Source organism: Coloeus monedula (assembly GCF_965178545.1).
Source record: "Coloeus monedula genome assembly, chromosome: 1".
Taxonomy (NCBI): domain Eukaryota; kingdom Metazoa; phylum Chordata; class Aves; order Passeriformes; family Corvidae; genus Coloeus; species Coloeus monedula.
This window is the reverse complement of record NC_138781.1, coordinates 69557876-69575552: the sequence shown is the minus strand read 5'-3', so window position 1 is coordinate 69575552 and position 17677 is coordinate 69557876. Positions and strand designations below refer to the sequence as shown.

At 45.1% G+C, this 17677-nt stretch overlaps 1 protein-coding gene across 1 annotated transcript; it reads left to right on the top strand.

Moving 5' to 3' along the window:
* The first annotated feature begins 8567 nt into the window (after positions 1 to 8567).
* EDN1 (endothelin 1) lies at positions 8568 to 12430 on the top strand. The gene is made up of 5 exons (XM_082283100.1): positions 8568 to 8690; positions 8849 to 8990; positions 9972 to 10130; positions 10399 to 10506; positions 11265 to 12430. Exons 1-5 carry the CDS (start codon positions 8627 to 8629, stop codon positions 11401 to 11403), a joined length of 612 nt encoding a protein of 203 aa, XP_082139226.1. The 5' UTR covers positions 8568 to 8626; the 3' UTR covers positions 11404 to 12430.
* The last annotated feature ends 5247 nt before the right edge of the window (positions 12431 to 17677 follow it).

Here is a 17677-nt window from a genome sequence, read left to right as displayed (position 1 = left end):
CCAGCTCATCTAATTGGAACAGGATTAGTCAAAGGACGATGCATATACGGTGCTAGTGGCAATGGTGGAAAAGTCTTCATCATCCACAAACTTTGTCAGAGCAGAGACTGGCATTCACTCTGCACAGTGCTACACCATCAGAGCAAAAGTCCCTGGGGATACCTCTCCTACAGAGGCTTCCTCCATTTCAGGTGAATGCCTACAACTATAATGCTAAATGCTTAGCGAAAACTCAGGAAACTGCATTGCCTTTTTTTGACATAGCAAGCAAACCTGCTTGAAACAGTAACAACAGAAAGGTCTGGCTGCAGGCACCAAGACTGCAGTGGAGTTCCCAGGGGCACCAGCTCAGGCTCTGACAAGAAGTTAAAATGGAAATGGCTGGTGAAAAATTCATAATAGAGACATGCCTCAAGGACACTTAGTGAAAACAGCCAGAAATGCTGGCCTCATTCCTATATGCTATTTGTCATGTATGTCAAATATCGACATACAGCCCTGTCAGGCATCTTAGTTTTTTAGCTGTTCTTAGGAACCTGGAGACATTTATAGCCCCTTCCCTTGCAGTGGTGCCTCATCCCCACACATTTCCCAGGCACTTCGTGGTGTGCTGGGGCAGTGCTGATGCCGCAGGTGGCATGAACACTTCGGAACAGGCTTGTTCTTGCAACTAAAGGCAGGGGGTGGAGTCTGTAAGGTAATCTTAGCTCAGTGCTGGGGCATCATCTATCCTCAAGCTGCTATTCCTGTTTTCTTGGCCTTGACAGGTCACAAAATCTCCTTGTCAGTGTCACCAATGAGTAATTGCCGTAACAAACCCTGGATCTGTGTGGCCCATATTTTGCCCAGACATAGAGGAGATATTTTAATGTGTATATGTCCCTTGCAAAAGAGGAGGGTGTTCCTCTTATTGTCCCTTTATAAATAAGAAGGAGAGTTTCTGAATTTTATTTCTTTTTTTTTTTTTTTTTTAATAACTGTAGTTAATCTAGAGTTTCTCTCCTCTGTCAGCTTTCAGTGTAATTTGTTCAAGCTGAGACCGGGTGCAAGAAACAGCTGGAGCATGTTTAGTGCAATGTTTCCTCCCAAAGCTGCCTTCTCCTGGGAGAAACAAGGGCAGATGAAGACTAGAAACTGCAGCTGAAAAGAGATAATCAACACTTCCTTTGCAGGCAAAGTATGATTTGGTCAAAAAAATAGACAAGCATCTGCCTAAATGGACAAGTAGATCTGTAGTGCTAGAAGCACTGGTTTGTAATGAGGCTGCTTTCCTGTCCATATTCCAGGCAGTCACAGACAGAAGTGTAATGCTAGGGAATTTGGGAACAAAGCAAATACCTGGAACAAGTAACAGGAGAAAACCAAACCCACACCTATGGCTCAGGCCACATCTAAACCCGTGGTGTGTCCTAGCCCATACTGATTTCTCTTACAAAGAAAAGACTGGAGCCAGAAGCCCGCTCATCAAACCCCAGGCTCTAAACAGAGGGGCAAAGCAGTCACAGAGGGGCCACATGTTCTTGGCCAAAGGGCTGTGCTGTAAAGAAAGTTTGACACCATTCTTGGAACAATGCATTTTTCTAACTACTTTCATTTCATCAAGGCTTTTATGCACTCAGTAAAGGGTAGAGCCAGCCAGTTCTCAGAAATCTGATTATGTGAGTCTTTGGAGACTCATCCAAAGGTGGAGCAGGCCACAGGACAGGTGGAAAAACTAGGCATCAAAAGTCAATTAAATTCATTAATTCAAAGAAGCATCTCTGAGCAAACTGCAGGAAGACATCACAAGTGCCTTTTCTGAGCAAAGCAACATAAAATCCAAGTGATGGACAAATCAAAACAGAAAAAAATGCCAGTTTTAATAAACAAACCTCTGTGTACTGGAAAGGCTGATAACGTAACAGGCAGGATACAGGACATGGTTTCGAGGAACTCAGCCCATTTCTCTACTCCCTCAGCAGTTTCTGAGGGAATCCTGGAAAAGTCACCAACTTGGATTCATCCCCAGCTAACTCTAGACATTAAGAAGAGGACGGTGCCTAAATTTAGGACAGTCAGCACCTTAGGCCCTTTTCCATACTCCAGAGGGCAATTCAGACACCAGGTGAATGAACCAAGATGTTCATTTAGTTTAGAAACCATATCTGCTGTCTGGTGGCACGAGTACTGTCCTCCACGCTTCAATTCCCAGCTCTGGACACTGGGATGGCATCACTGATTCTTTGCCAAGGCCACAGGAAAGTGATTATTATTAAAGAACATGAAACCCTGAAATGCCCTATTGATAGGAGCAAAGTATCAGTTAGAGCAACTGCTCTTAGTGATTTTCTTGGGAAGATTTTCTAATTGGAAGCATTGTGTTTGAATTCCTTGAAAGCCAGATTTGCCAAGAAGTAAGTAAAGAAACCTGATAAAGCACATTTTCCACTAACTGTTATTTGCAAATAAGTGTTCTGTCACATGCTGCTGTATTCACAGAAGAGGTTGTATATGAAACTAGATCTGGTTTTCTACAAGTGACGCTTTCTGTTTTGTATTTTCCTTTTCTTTGCTAAAGCCTTCTGTTGAAGTTCTTGCACTAATCCCTTGTATTTATAGATTATAATCTTTATATAGTTAAACTCTTACTTGCATAACTCATTCTTAAGAGACTGATTATCAACACATGTAACCTTTTGGCATCTTTTCACACTTCTAGAAGACATAGCTCATGCTGCTTGTATTTTGAACTTGAGTGGACTTGACAGAATGGAGCTGAAGGCCATGTAGATATATTTATTTTTTTCCAAAACAAACTTGAGAGTCCAAGAATAGCTATGAGAATATATCACAGCCCTGTGGGATCAACCCAGCATTTTGTGTCTGACATGGCTGAAGGTGGATGTGTCTGCAAGAGACCAGGCATAAGACAGAGAGCTCCTTCTCCAGAATAGCTCCCAATCTAAGACTTTCTGGGCCAGAAGTAAGGTCTTTGCCTTACAACTTCTACTAATGTTGACACTAACATGAGAATTGGGTCAATTAAAAACCTAAATCCAACTTAAGCACCACAGTATTAATTGCTTGTAACACCAAAGGGTTATGGCTTGAATTCCTTTGGGGCCTCTGTGTGCAGGATCCTGAGCTACTACAGCAGAAATGATCACCCATCTGAGCCACCCTGGCACCTCACAGGACACTCCCTTGGCAGTACCAGGCACCCTGTCACCTACACAAGACCTGGGTGGGAGGGCTCAGGTCACCTGCCCATGTTCCACTCACAGAGACTAACTTTTTGCCTTGCTCCTGTTATTCTGTTTGCTGCTCCTGCACAAGAGCAAATGCAGAGTAAAGATGGAAACAGGAGGAACTGCTACAGCTTGCTGGGACAGCAGATAGCCAACTGCCTCCAGTGCCCCTGTGGTTCACTGCAGGGGGAAGTGAACACTCTTTCTCCCACAGTATCAAGGAAGAAATGGACAGCTGAAGTAAGGGAGAAGTTCCTGTTAACTCTCACCTAAAAGTTACATGGATTCTTTATTCCCAGGCTATTTAGCCTTTCCCTTTTCCCACCTGATGTTTCCCTCATTTTAAAAATTATTTTATTTCCAGTGAAATATTTTCCTGTTGCTTGCAGTTCTTTGTTGTGGAAAGTATAAGTGGGAGGAAGGTTTCACAACAGGTTTCACCCTCTGAAACCTGGATCTCTGCAAACCATCTTATTTGTGTTTCTGGCAATAACACTTTTAGCCCTGGGAGAAACTGTGAAATTTTCTCAGTAAAGTTGGCTTTCTCATCTATTTCAGCTCTAAGCTGAGTTTGAATTTTTGTATTTTAAATGGTATCTAGTCACTGCCACACGGTGTCAGGACCTGATTGGTTTGGAAGAGCTTTCTTTTCTTATCTGATGGAGGCTTTTCTGTATCAAGGATCATATAGCTGCAACTTTCCTCCCTAGTTTAAATACAATTTTGTATGCGAAGTGAATTTTGGAAAGAAACTGGTCATTGGTGGTACTGGACAGGATCCGTTTGGGCCACGTGTTACAAACAGTTAGGGCTGAGATTGCTGGATCAGTGGTTGTCCTTACTCCTCTCCTCGGCACTTTAAGAAGTCCGCAACTGTATTGTGAGACAGGCACCCAATGTCCTTTGCTAAACCTCACTAACTGGAGATGGGGAGAAATGAAGAAAGCTGGTTTGCAAGAAATTAGACTTCTGCCCAAGGACTCTCACAGCTGTAAGAAGGATTAAATCCTTTATAGGGCTGGGTAGTGACAGATGAGAATAAGGTAATTTCCAAGGGCTCAAATTACCATGGCATGCTAGAATGGTTCGGGTTGGAAGAGATCTTTAAGATCATTCCGTTCCAAGCCCCTGACATGGACAGGGACGCCTTCCACTACACCAGGTTGCTCAAAGCTCCATCCAACCTGGCCTTGAACACTTCCAGAGACCGGGCATCCACAGCTTCTCTGGCCAACCTGTTTCAGTGCCTCACCCCTCACAGTAAAGAATTTCTTCCTATTCTAAACCCACCCTCTGTCAGTTTAAAGCCATTCCCCCTTGTTTTATCACTACATGCCCTTGTAAAAAGTCCCTCTTCAGCTTTCTTGCCCCCCTTGATATATTGAAGGGCTGTTCTAAGGTATCCCTGAAGCCTTTTCTTCTCCAGGCTGAAGCACTCTCTCAGCCTGTCTTCACAGAAGAGGTGCTCCATCCCTTGAGCATTTTCATGGCCTCTTCTCTATTTTCTCCAACAGGTCCATGTTCTTCCTGTGCTGGGGACCTCAGACCTGGATGCAGCACTGCAGGTGGGCTCTCACCAGAGCAGAGCAGAGCAGAGGGGCAGAATCACCTCCCTTGACCAGCTACCCGCATTGCTTTTGATGCAGCCCAGAATACGGTTAGATTTCAGGGCTGGAAGTGTATGTTGCCAGCTCATATCAAGCTTCTTGTCAACACCCCCTGTCATTGAATCACAGAACCACAGAATATGCTGAGTTGGAAGAGACCCATCAGGATCATCGAGTCCAACTCCTGGCCCTGCACAGGACACTCCAAGAATCACACCATGTGCCTGAGAGCATTGTCCAAATGCTTCTTGAACTCTGTCCGGCTTGGTGCTGTGACCCCTTCCCTGGGGAGCCTGTTTCCATGCTCAACCACCGTCTGGATGAAAAAAACCCCAAGTCCTCCTCAGGGCAGCTCTCAATCCATTCATCCCTCAGCTTGTACTTGGGCTTGGGATTGCCATGACCCCCATGCAGGATCTTGTGCTTGGCCCTGCTGAACTTCATGAGGTTTGCATGGGCCCACCTCCCAAGCCTGTCCAGGTCCCTCTGGATGGCATAGTTAGCTCTTTGACTTGCATGTTATGTAAAAAATTTGCATCTTGCATAGAAAGGGGCACTGGTGGATAAGACAACCCCTGAGAGGAAAGTAAGGTGCAAGAGGGGCAGCAAGGGAAGCAAAGGGACAAGTTATACAACTTTCACTTAGTTGAGAATAGTGTTTCAAATCTGCAGAAAACAGCATGTTGCTCCCCTTGTTCCCTAGACAGAAAGGCACAGTACTACAATCTCCTTTTATTGTTTTGCTGATAAGCAGGCATTTTTGCATTTTTGACACTAAACAAAACATCCTTTAGAAAAGTTGGTGCCATAGCCTTTTCCAGCTGGAAAGTTACAACCAAAGGCTGGGTGGCCAGCTAATTTTTTGTCCTGTTAACATAATGTCTCAGAGGTGGCTGCCCAAGGTGCTCCAGCTAGAAAGGGACAAAGCCTGCTGCAGGAGTAGTCAGCTTCAGCTCCTGCTTCCACCCTTGTCCACATGGGCAGCAGTGCAAATATGGTGCAAAATTCCCAGCTCTCAGGGTGATCTGGCTTGGCGTGCACCGGGATGACTCGTGGAGTACCTGACTTTGTATTTCCATCCTGCAAACACTGGACTGCTAGCCAAAGTTTAGCCCTCTTCAGCGGATTTTATAAGGCCCCTATTGTGACCCCTATTGTTAGACTCCTCCTTTAAACAGCTTTAAAGTGAGCAAATTTTCCTTCTTTGACTCCCAAAGGATATTTCTGCATGGAACAAAGCTGAGCCCGGTACCTCCCAGTCTCCAAGAAAGGGTCAGGATTACCCATTCCTGGGGAAACCCACCTCCTGGCCTGGCAATCCCAGCAGCCTGAAACGACCCACCCGGGCCACTGGTAGCAAACTGAACTTATCAGTTTTTGCATTACTCAAGCAACGGGAATAGCTTGATTCTGGTTAGTCCCATGATCTGAAAGTGGAGCTATTGAAAATCGCTGAATCAGAGGAAATGGATCTCTGACAACAATAATATTTATGAATTCTTATGAAAATTGCTGAAGATGTTTTTGTTTAAAAAAAAAAAAGTGGAAAAGAACAACACCTTTAGAAGTGCCTGCGATATGTTTGTGCCTTGTTACTCAGAGGAAACATGCATGCTGTTTTTGTCAGCTAACAAAATACTTTCTGACAAGGCATTTTGACAAAGCTGAAAATATCTTACACCAATGAGTCATTTTGGCTTCAAGAGCACATCTTAGAAAAAGGAATCTCAGGAAAAAAAGTCTAAATAAGCTCTGGCATGAAAGACAGTCTTCAAGTGACAGGCCTAGAAAGGCTACACATATTTGTACTCAATACAGAACGATTGCTATCTTTCAACCCACACAACTGCTTCATGTTTTTTTCCTTTTTTTTTTTTTTTTTTTTTTTTAATGACAAGAAAGAAAAAAAAATCACCTAGTTTCTTTGCTAACTTTTGGACACTGATAAAGTTCATTACTTCAGAGGGCTGCGATTACTTTTTGTATGTCGCTGTGTGACCTCTGCTGGCAGATTCTTATCATGACTGCAGCAATTCACACACATAGGTACGGATACATTGGCATTCCCGTAAGTCCTGCCCTACATACACAAGGAGACATAATACATAAAACGATATAATCTCTGCTCTGGAAAATAGACTCCCACACTGGAAAGGTGTGGGGGAAAAAAAAATAATTGTATAACCCAGCTTACTCCACTCACAGATGTTTTACAGGCCAGTTTTTAGAGTACCTTTGATAAATAGATATGACCATCTCAGGATGGGGTCACGGGTGTTTATTCAGCATAATGGTCTAAATGTTCATTATTGCTCGGAAAGCCCCTACACTTCATCCTGTTAGAAGCAGGGAGGTTACACCGAGGAAAGGATTAGTCTCCACTTGCATTCCTTTCTTGTACTCCTCATACCATCTGCTAACAGCCATTGTGGGAGAGAGGATACCAGCTAAATGGACCTTTATTCTGACTCAGCACGGCTGCAGACAGTCTGTCCGCTATGATACAGCAGCACAGTATAATTTGATACTTTAAAAAATGGTCATTCACCTGACAGATCACAATGCAACTTGCACTTAACAGCCTCGCTCTTTGTGATATCCAAGGTCATTTCTATTATTACAGCACAGTGCACGGAAATTCCACAAATACCAAGAGAGTCTTATCTATTTATCATAGGTGAAATTGGCACACTTTATAGCACAACGGCTCTGCGGCGGGTCACAGGCATTTGAGTTCACTTAAGTTTATATTCAGGGGCTGGCTCCCTCAGCTGGGAGCTCGGTGGATTCCATGGATGCATATATACCTGTGATGGCACTGCCGCAGCCACTCCTCAAGTGTCCAGGTTCCACGCTGACTCTGCTCCTTGACACGAGGCTGCAAACATAAACATGCCAGCAGAAAAGACCTTGCCAGAATTAGCTGTGAGAGCCAAAGGCAAAGGGCAGGCACGGATCTTCCCTCCTTCCCTCCCTGCCTGGCTTTACACGTGCTCACCCCTAAAACACGCTGTGTTTAGCACCTTGCTTTACCATGGCAGAAAAGGGAGATTATAACCCAATGCTCCGCTGCTGCTGCCAAACACAAAACGCTTGAGACCCCAGAGCACGAGGGGAGCATGCCGGAGTCCAACACAGTCAGGCATCCTTCATCCCGCATAAAAGACCCCTGCATCCCGCTGCTGGGTTCTCCCCAAAGCAGTAGCAGGAGCAGCAGGCCCAGAGCCCCAAGCCCTGAAGCCTTAAAGCACTGAAACCATGAAGCGCTGAACCTTGAGGCCCTGAAACCCTGAAGCCCTGAAACCCTGAAGCCCCGCAGCCCTGAATCCCTGAATCCCGAATCCCAGAGCCGCCCTCAGGTGCGACGCGCGGGCAGGGCGCCCCCTGGCGGCCCCCGGCGCGCCCCTCCCTGCCCCCGGGGCGCCCTCGGCCCCCCCGCCGCCGCCGCCGCCGCCGCCCCCCGCTCTTGAAGTTTGCAGGCGATTTCCTTTCCAGCCCGGCCTTATCTCGGCCCGCACGTTGCCGCGCGGTGACTAATAGGAGAATAACATTGTCTCGGGATAAAATAGCGCCGGGGCTGTTTACCCGCTCCATGGGGGTTCGCTATAAAAGGGCGCCGGGGACCGCCGCGCCAGCCAGACGCGCCGGGGCGCACCGAGCCGCGCCACGCAGGGCACCCGCCACGGCGCTCCTTCCCCACGCCGGGAGGCACTTTCTCCGCTTTTTCCTCGCCTTTTATTAAGTTTTACCCTGTTTCCTCTCACTTCTTCCATCCGCCCTCCGCCGCCTGCTATGGATTATTGCCACATGATCGTCTCGCTGCTCTTCGTGCTCTGCCCGGGGCTGCTGCCGGCAGGTAGGTGCCGGTCCGCTGCCGCTCGCCCCCACTCGGGTCCGGCCCCGCGGGGGGCTGCGGGGAGGGGTGCCCGAGGGATGCCGCGGGAGGGGATGCGCGGGTGCCTTGCCTTGCCTTGCCTTGCCGCGGGTGCTGAGCTCTGCCGCTCCCTCCCGCAGCCCCCGGAGCCGAGGTGGACGCCGCGCCGCCCCCCGCCGCCGCCGCGCACCGCCGCGCCCGGCGCTGCTCCTGCTCCTCGCTGATGGACGAGGAGTGCGTCTACTTCTGCCACCTCGACATCATCTGGATCAACACCCCCGAGTGAGTGGAGTGGAGGGGTTCCGGTAGTTCCCCAGCGCCGGGTTCCCCTTGGGTTAGAAAGAAAGGGAGGGAGGTGTGAAGGCGAAAATTAAGAACCACAACCCCCCTGCAGAGATGGGAAGGGGAGGAAAGAATAGCTATTTGCACAATTTCTCCTACTGCTTTACCTCCCTGCTCCCACTTTTCTGACACATTCAGCAACGAAGCTGTTCACCAGAAGAAAGCAAGCAGGGTTTGGCCACCTAGATTGGGCAGATAGCTCCTAATAGCCCTAACACACCTGCCTTCCTTAAGTCTGGGCAGCAATACTTCCTTTAGGTGCTGCTCAGCAAAGGCTGCAGGATACTTTTCACTATGAATCAGAAGCAGACAAAATGCCAAAGGCATGATTTTGCCAGCCTGAATTTGAACGGTTTTCTTTCTGACAAGTTAGGAGGTTGGAAGGAATACTTTGACACCGGGTGGCTCTAGCTGCTTTTTACTGCTCTCTGCTGCAAATTGATGCGTCCCACGTGCCAATAGGATTATGCACAGTATCCATTTCTACACTCTCCTCACCAAAACGTAGTGAGCTGGAGGCTCATCTAACGCTGCAAACACTGACTCTGGTGATTTCTTCTGCTGCTGGGTTTCCTCTGAGCACAGAGGATCTGTTCCTCACTTTTACTGCTTCTTTCAGTGCTGGCAGTAGCCAAAGTTCAAAGAGATGAGGTTTTATTGCTTTCTATTGCACAGGGAGGCACAGCAGCCTTGTGAAATCACAATTAAAAGGTCATTATCCTTGTCAGTAGCCATGCTAATGAATATGTTGCATGGTCATCAGAAGCATTTGCGTGGAAACTGTGACTAACGAGGCATTCCCAATCCCACAACCTTTACTCGTGCAATCAATGCCATTGATAAGATTGCCCAAAATACCCCACAGTGTTTTGAAGCCACAGAATTATTTGAAAGACTTTCATGTTGTCTCTTTGATCGTAGGAAGACTGTTCCATATGGTCTTGGAGGCCCTTCTCGACCCAGAAGATCACTGAAGGACATGGTGCCAGAGATGCTTGCTGAACCAAGCAGCAGATGCCGATGTGCCAACCAGAAGGACGAGAAATGTTTGAACTTCTGCCAGACAGGCAAAGATCTCTGGTGCGTCTCTTGTTGCTACTCTTTAAAAGGCAATGCATGTGAAAGGGATGGACTGTGGTGCACTTACTCATTTTGGAACTTGCTGAGCAAATACTCTCCCCAAAGCTTTGCCTCCTACCTGAGTGCTCAGACTGCTGTGATACATAATATGGCTTGGCCCAGAAAGATTGCTTATTACATGCCTTGAGAAGTGGTTGATGAGATGCCTCACCTTGTGGACTGCAGACTTGGCTTTTTTTTAACAGCAGCACCTTTTCCCTTTTAACAGGGCTCAGTCCACAGTGGAGAAAACCTCACGGCACCGCATCAAAGCCGGCAATTGCATTGGACCCGAGTGCATGAACCGACAGCTTGTTGACAGCAAGAAAATGAAGAGGTGAGTTTCTTCTCATCCTGTTGTAGTTCCCCGGAGCAGCAATAGGGAGCACAGTTCACCTGCCTTCAGGTCATCCTGGGCTTAGCTGGTGGTTTCAGCCTGAGAGTTATGGAGGAATCAGTGAGGATATTTTGAGGGCTTTTCTTCATGCACTGGGTTTTTAGCTTGTGAGGACACGGGTGCTGAGCTCAGCCTGCTATCTTCTACTTGCATTCAGTGCTCAGTCATATATGTCCATGGAAAAGTATGGAATACAGAAGTTTGCCCGTACTAAAGAAGACTCTTTAGTGCTACAAGCAGAACAGAACTTACGGGAGCAGGGCAGCCTGATAATATTGAATGAGACTTAGGCCCTGGAAGTCTTAAATAATTTTTTGAAAGTGGCGCTTGCTTACTTACTTGAAAAATGCACCGATTCATTGGAAGTAGGATCGGGTTTACCTGAAAGAAACAACACAGAGGAAATAAAAAAACCACTGGAGACCTCCTGACTGGCTACTTAAGGAAGTCTTGGGCATCTATATTTGAGTGAACATTTTAATTTAATGTTTGCATTGAAATTATGAATACAATATTTCAACTATCTTAAGTTAGCCTAATTCTAAGAGAGGTATAGCAAACAGCAGTTTATTAGGATCCCATGGCAGAAATCTAGACTGAGGTTTATTTAATAAAAAACTAAATTTTTTCACACTTCATCATCACAACCATATTTCTTCATTATCACAACCATAAATGTTCATTTCTTGTTTTTGCAGGCTGGAAGCCATTGGTAACAGTATCAAAGCTTCCTTCAGTATCGCGAAGCTGAAGGCTGAGCTCCAGAAAGGGCGAAAGCTCAAACATAACCGGACGAACAAGAGGCAAAGCGTCCGGGAAAGCCTGAAAGCATCCTAGTGGGAAGATCACCTGAATCTTTCTCCACAGTGCTTGCGGACAAAGCATCACGAAAACTCTGTCTTGACTCCAACATTCCATGATGGAGAAGGGTCCCTCTGTCCAAGTGTTTGTGCAGTGGAGCAAAATGCTAAGGAAGTCCTGTATTTGGAGATATAAAGACAAAGGATTTCATCATTTTGGCATTCAGGTGGATGGGTAGAAGGGCTGAAGGGAAATCTGCAGTAACATACATGAAAAGCCATCTGTCTGAAGAAACATTTGAATACTGCTTCTGGAAAGTTACCCATCAATTGAGCAGCTTTCAGGGTCTACATCAAAAGCATCTTGCAAGGAGGACTTCACAGATGTGCTTAGCAAGGACAAAAAGCTAGATCTGAGTGTACAAACTTCAAAGCAAAGAACTCTACCTTTTGATTAAAATGCAAAAATGAAAGCCACAGTGCTACTTTAATCAGGACTTACTGCATATATACATGTCTACCTCGCGTACTGTTTGTTGCACTCCTGCTAGAGTATTTTTACACCTTGTTATTGCCTTTACTAATCAGCTGCAACCCTTTGCCTTTTTTCAGAAGTCTAGTTTACTTGTACAACCAGAGTTATCTGAATGTGGGTTAGGCACTCTGGTTGTTTGCATAGTCAAAGTCCTTTGGCTTTGGATACCAAAGGACTGTTCAACATAAAATAAAAGTTAGAGGACACTACTAAGTTTCCCATAACAAGGATATTTGGTCAACTGAAGTTCTAATAATAGATGTTGTTGTGTCTTACATGCTACCAAAAATGCACTGAAGTGGGGATGTACCAGAGGCTGTTGCAAGATTTATTGAGGGCCTTGTTTGGTGGAAATGCATTGAGACAAAGGGTTGTTTTGAATTAAGTCAAAAGGCTAATATTGGGTGAATGTTTATAGCAGTGAATTTGTTCACATTGTTGAATTTACAGACGAGTTGAATCTTATGTGCTTATTTTTGTGTCATGTATTTATATTCACACAAGTTCTTCATTATATTTACCATGTTGAATACACATTGAAGTAGGCCATATTGGTCTATGCATGTTTTATGTATTTCTGTATGAAATTGGGAAATGCTTTATGCCTATCAAGGTAAATATCTTCAGAAATAAATATTTTTAATTACTGTATTGGCTTGTTTTTCCTTAGTCTGTGGCTCCGTGATCATGGAAGTAGATTGCCCCATGTACAAAGCTGACCTGGGTGTCCACAATTGCCTTTCTGTCAGATAATCCAGATCACGGCGGTGAAAGTTTGTGCTGGATGTGAGACAGCAGAAGATACTTGTTATAGATGTAAGCTTGCTCATCAAATCTTCATGGCAAACTCTAAATTGGACAAATGAATTTATCCTGGAGCAGTCTTCTCACGTGTCTGATGTCTTTTTCACCCAGCAGTACAAATTCTAGTGTTGGATGTACTATAGCATTAAAATATGGGCAGTAAGGGTTTGGGTATAGATGAACTAAGGGGGAAAATGCACACAGTGGAAAATGTGTGGGCTGTACTGAACTAGCAAATGTTACTTTTTACTATGCTATACTAGAAATTTCAGCTCATTCCATGCAAGTTAAAGATGGAGATCTCAATGGAACCTCAATGGGCCCCAAGCCCAGGAAAGAGCTAGATCAATAGTTAAATTTTCACATTTCCAAACATTGGCTTTAAATGGTCATACCTAGAAAGATGCTTAAAGCAAATAAATGGATTTAATAATCTGTGATCCTATGGGGGGGGGAAAAAAGCACAAGAGTTAATCCATGGACAAAACTGAGTGGTTTGAGTTTTTTTAAACAGAACTTAACAAAGAAGTACAATACAAGGAGTGTGACCCAAACACTGAAATAGTCACCATAGAAAATTTCTGAAATTGTTCTGGATTTCTTGTCAGTATTCATAATATTGATAGTAAAGCCCATATTGTGTTTCCTTCACACTGTTCTGCTATGCTTTGGAGCAGTAATTCAGGAGGGAAATGACACTGCTGGCAATCCTGGTCTGACAGGTGTGCCTGGCCCAGGCAGCGGGAAGGAACTGGGAGCCCCTGTGCTTCTGCAAGGCAGGATGCAAAGCCGGAGCTGTCCTTTGATCTCTGCATCACCCGCACTGACTGCTCGGGATGCGCCTGGGTCAGTGACCTCTGTCAGGAGTGAAGAGACCTCACTAACGCTCCCTGGTTTTCCATTTCTTGCCCTGCCAGTGGTTGCCTTTGGCAGGGAAAATAAACAAGCAAGTAGTTGAGATGCTGCCTCTCACTCAGCCAAAGTGGCAGGTAAGCAGCTGGTGTGGGATGTCCCTGATAGGCAAGGGGCTGCGCATCAACATCCCCATCCCAGTTGCTTCTGTTTCCTCTCCTAGGAAAGAGTGTGAGGAGAGGGTCAGTTCTGGGAGTGGAAGAGCATTGCAGCAGTGTCTGTGCTCTTATTAAGGCTGGTTATTTGGATTTTGTAGGTGGCTGGCCTAAATGATGCTGTGGGTGGGCTTTAGTAGCCCAAGTTCCTGGCTATCTGTTTAAGAGATTCTTGAGACACCATCCTAAAAATAAACCTGTTCCTTCTAGGGTTTACTCTGTTCATGCCTGGAGTCAAAAGCTGGCTTCCATTCTCCTTTCCTTCCCAGTAAACTGCATCTGCTGCTTGCTCATGCTGCAGCTTTGTGTAGTGATGGGCACTCACTGGCCTTTAGGCATGCCACGGGTTTGGCATGGTCCCTAGAGTTGTGCAAAGTAAGAGCCTGAGCCTCAATCAAAGAGCACGAGGAGGGTACTATGCCCTAATGGCAGGGACTTGCAGGATTTGGGAAGAGTGGCAGGAGCTGTTTCATGGTGCTCAGCTGGCTTCAGGGACCTGCTGGTGTAAAGCAAGGGTGGAAGGGGATGCACCGCTGCTTCTGCACTCCCTGCCCCCCCCCCCCCCCACACAGTTTGCCTTGTGGCATAAACTGCAGCTTACCCTGATTTGCAATAATGGGCTAGATTGAAAAAACAGAGTTTAGCAGTCTGTTTGTCTCATTGCATAAGCAAAAGGGAACATGAAGTATTTTATCTTAAGTCTGGCTCATGTACAATTACCAGGGTCTGTCCCAGAAGTTTGCTCCTTCTCAAAGCTCTATGGCAGAGAGAGATTCAGTAACGTAGGCTAGAGTCCCTGGTGAGAAAAGAGAGGCATAATATGTGCTGGGATTTATGGCACTGAACACAGAGCAGTGTAAAAGTACATTCTTACTCATAATAAACGACCTGAGTGAAAAAACATTCTACCTGAAGCCAAAGGAAACATTGTGCTGACTGCAGACGCAGGGCTGCAGAGTCAAGGCTCTTGTTCTTCTAACTAGAGCTAATCTCACTTCTCTGAAAAAGGGAACCTTCCATGACCATGATCTATCTTCTTTTTAAGTGTGAGGTTCTTCTAATCCAGGATAAAAGTTGAGAAGCATAAAGGAAAGTGTATAGGGAAGAGGGACACCACTTTCCGGTGTGGCCCAAAATACACCTGACATATGACTGAAATTCCATCTCACACCAAGAGCAAGGAAAAGCTCAGTTCCTGAGCCATTATCAAAGTGTATCTCCCTCTGATTTTTCTTGAGTTCAGTAGGGCCATTTCTGGAACTGGAAAAGGTTTCACAGGAAAGGACAACTATTCTCCAAAATTAGGCTTGCGGTACTTATTTTTATTCAATGCCGACTTTAATTCTTTCTTTCTCAGCTGGTTTATTTTCATTTTCTCTGGATAAAGGCTATTTTGACTATAGATCAAAACAAGGTATACAATAAAACAAAGCTCTGACGTGTGAGTCAGGCTTCAAGTCAGGAAAATACTACAATGCTACTGAAATTCTTTCCATCTTATCTACATAATTCTGACCTAATTTTTCCAGAAATGGCGACTCTAATCTGTACCACATTATCATGAACTGCCCCCAAATAATTCTTGCAGGATGTCCTAATGTTGCCTATAGAAGTTACCAAATACCAGCCTCTTTGTTCATGTTTCCTTACATTAGGATAAATTTAGCCACCACAACACATTTCTATATTTACTAACACTGAATGAGCTGGACAAACCACTGTTTGAGTGCTATCTGATGTTTACTTTTTTCACACTCAACTGTTTGCCTCTGTGTATATAAAACCATATCAATTTTTACTTGGCCTGCATCAAGGCACTATTATTAGGCTCCTCGGGTAGAAATCCAGCTTCCATCCTCAGCCAATATCTTTATTTAATGTACTGTTCTTCCTTCGTGACCTAGGAAACAAAAGGACCGACTTTTTGATTAATTAGAGGAGAATGCTTGGAAGCTGTGGTGCTAAGTGTAAGTATGCAGAGAGACAGAAAGCTGCAGATAAAGTACAAAGATAGTGACGAGATCGTTTTTCCTGAGGTAAACATCGTGCAAACGACATTTCAGAACCATAGCCAGAATGAGTGTTCATGTCTTTCTTTATTTTATATCTCTGATCAAATCTGAGCTAGGTGAAAAATGATAGGGAAGCCTATTTTGCTCAATATGGTTAAACAATCAGTTGGTATGTCTTAGTGCCTGGGACAAGCTCCTCTGCTCTGATCAGGTCAAGGAGACCTGAATTCTGCCTGAAGTCCATTGGGTCGGCCAGCCAGCCAACAATTCCCTCAGCTTTAGAGGCATCATTTCTGCCAGTGCAAACAAGAGCAGGATTTGATCCAAAAAGACTTCCTTCTTTCTCGTATCACCATGCTGGGGACAAACAGACACTGGTTTGCTGATACTAGCCCAGGCCTTTAGTGGCTCTTGGTTTTCTCAGTCTGGTATTGGAGGAGATTTTTTTTGTTGTTTGGTTGGGTTTTTTTCCTCCCTGCAAGCATTTGCTAGTAATAAATTAGATAAATATCACTTTGGTAAGCAATAGGGCAGTTTGCCTCTGGCTCAAAAAAAGCTGCATTCAGAAATGGATGAGCCCCATGGAGTTTGTGGTTTCATTGACCTCTCCAGCTATTTTGGGGGCTACAGAAATGATTTGAGTTCATCAACTGTAATTCGATCCCACAGAGTTGTTGTTGTGTTTTTCCCTCCAAGGAAATAAAATTTTAAAAAACAGCCCTAAAACTAACTTTTTTCCTAGCTAAAGGAAAAATGTACGTTATGTGCCAGTCACCAGAAACAAATCCAACTTCTAGTCTGGCAAGAAGAAAGCAGCACTGTATTTTGGTAGTATAGGTTGGATGTATATTTTTCTCTGCCTTCTCCATCTCTCTTCACAAACGCAGTTCAACCCAGGACTTGATGAATTATCCACCATGAAAAACAAAAAGAATTCTCTAAAGACTTCTTGTGCAAAGGTAGCCATGTGCATTGAATGTCTTGGTGGGCCAGAACTTCTCCTCTTGTCATCCTTCTCATCTTTCTTTCAGTCCTATTGTTTCAAAAGATAGTTTCTCTTTTGCTTCTTATTTTAATCTTCTCATATCTCTAGCAGGAGTATGAAGCAGTGATATTCACAAACTAGACAGCAAACTAAAGTGGACAGAAAAGTTGGACAAATGGTGCATGCCATACTCTTATCAGAAATGTGCAGGCCTTTAAGCTGTGTGTTTGCCTGTGGGAGGATTTCCTTCGAGTAGTGTAAACAAGCACAGAAAGAGAACCATGACATTCTGTGCTGGAGAGGTGTCTTGAGAGTGCTCTGTGGGTTTTTCCCTCATGACTCTACCTCTCATGTGACCTCAAAGGAGTCTCTCTTTCCTCACACGTGGACTGCCCAGCACATCCATCAGGCAGTTGACTTAATTATGCAGCAAGGCAAGCAGGGATCAAAGAACCCATGCTGCTGAAAAGAGGGATCATTGCTGGGCTGATCAGAGCCTGCTGTGCTCAATGCTGCTGCCACTGTGCCCTTTGGGGTACAGGAGACAGGGTGGCTGCGAGTCATAAGCCGCACCAGCAGCCCTGATCAGTCCCCTGGAAATGTAAACCTCCTGTCCCACATGGCTGCAGGTCCACCACAGGTAATGCCATGAGGGCTGCTTTGTTGTGTCAGCTGCTCTTTCTCTAAGAACCATCTCAAAATGACCCCACAGGTCTTATCAGTACCTTACAGCAGATTTTTCTGAGAAAGCATCTCAGTTGGGAGTGCTGTCCAGTCATCCCAGCTTCCCTATGGATGGACTAAATGGGTATTACTCATGAGAGTTTGGAGGACCACACTGATTTCAGCAACCAAAAGTTTTTATTGTATCAGCCATGTAGCAATAGCCTACAGCTATGAAATCCACA

What these genes read in the sequence shown, in the direction of transcription:
- EDN1 (XM_082283100.1), top strand. Translation starts at nt 8,627, where the DNA reads ATGGATTATTGCCACATGATCGTCTCGCTGCTCTTCGTGCTCTGCCCG. An exon ending in ATCTGGATCAACACCCCCGA is followed by an intron (nt 8,991 to 9,971) that starts GTGAGTGGAGTG and finishes CTTTGATCGTAG; the next exon opens with GAAGACTGTTCCATATGGTC. An exon ending in GACAGCAAGAAAATGAAGAG is followed by an intron (nt 10,507 to 11,264) that starts GTGAGTTTCTTC and finishes TTGTTTTTGCAG; the next exon opens with GCTGGAAGCCATTGGTAACA.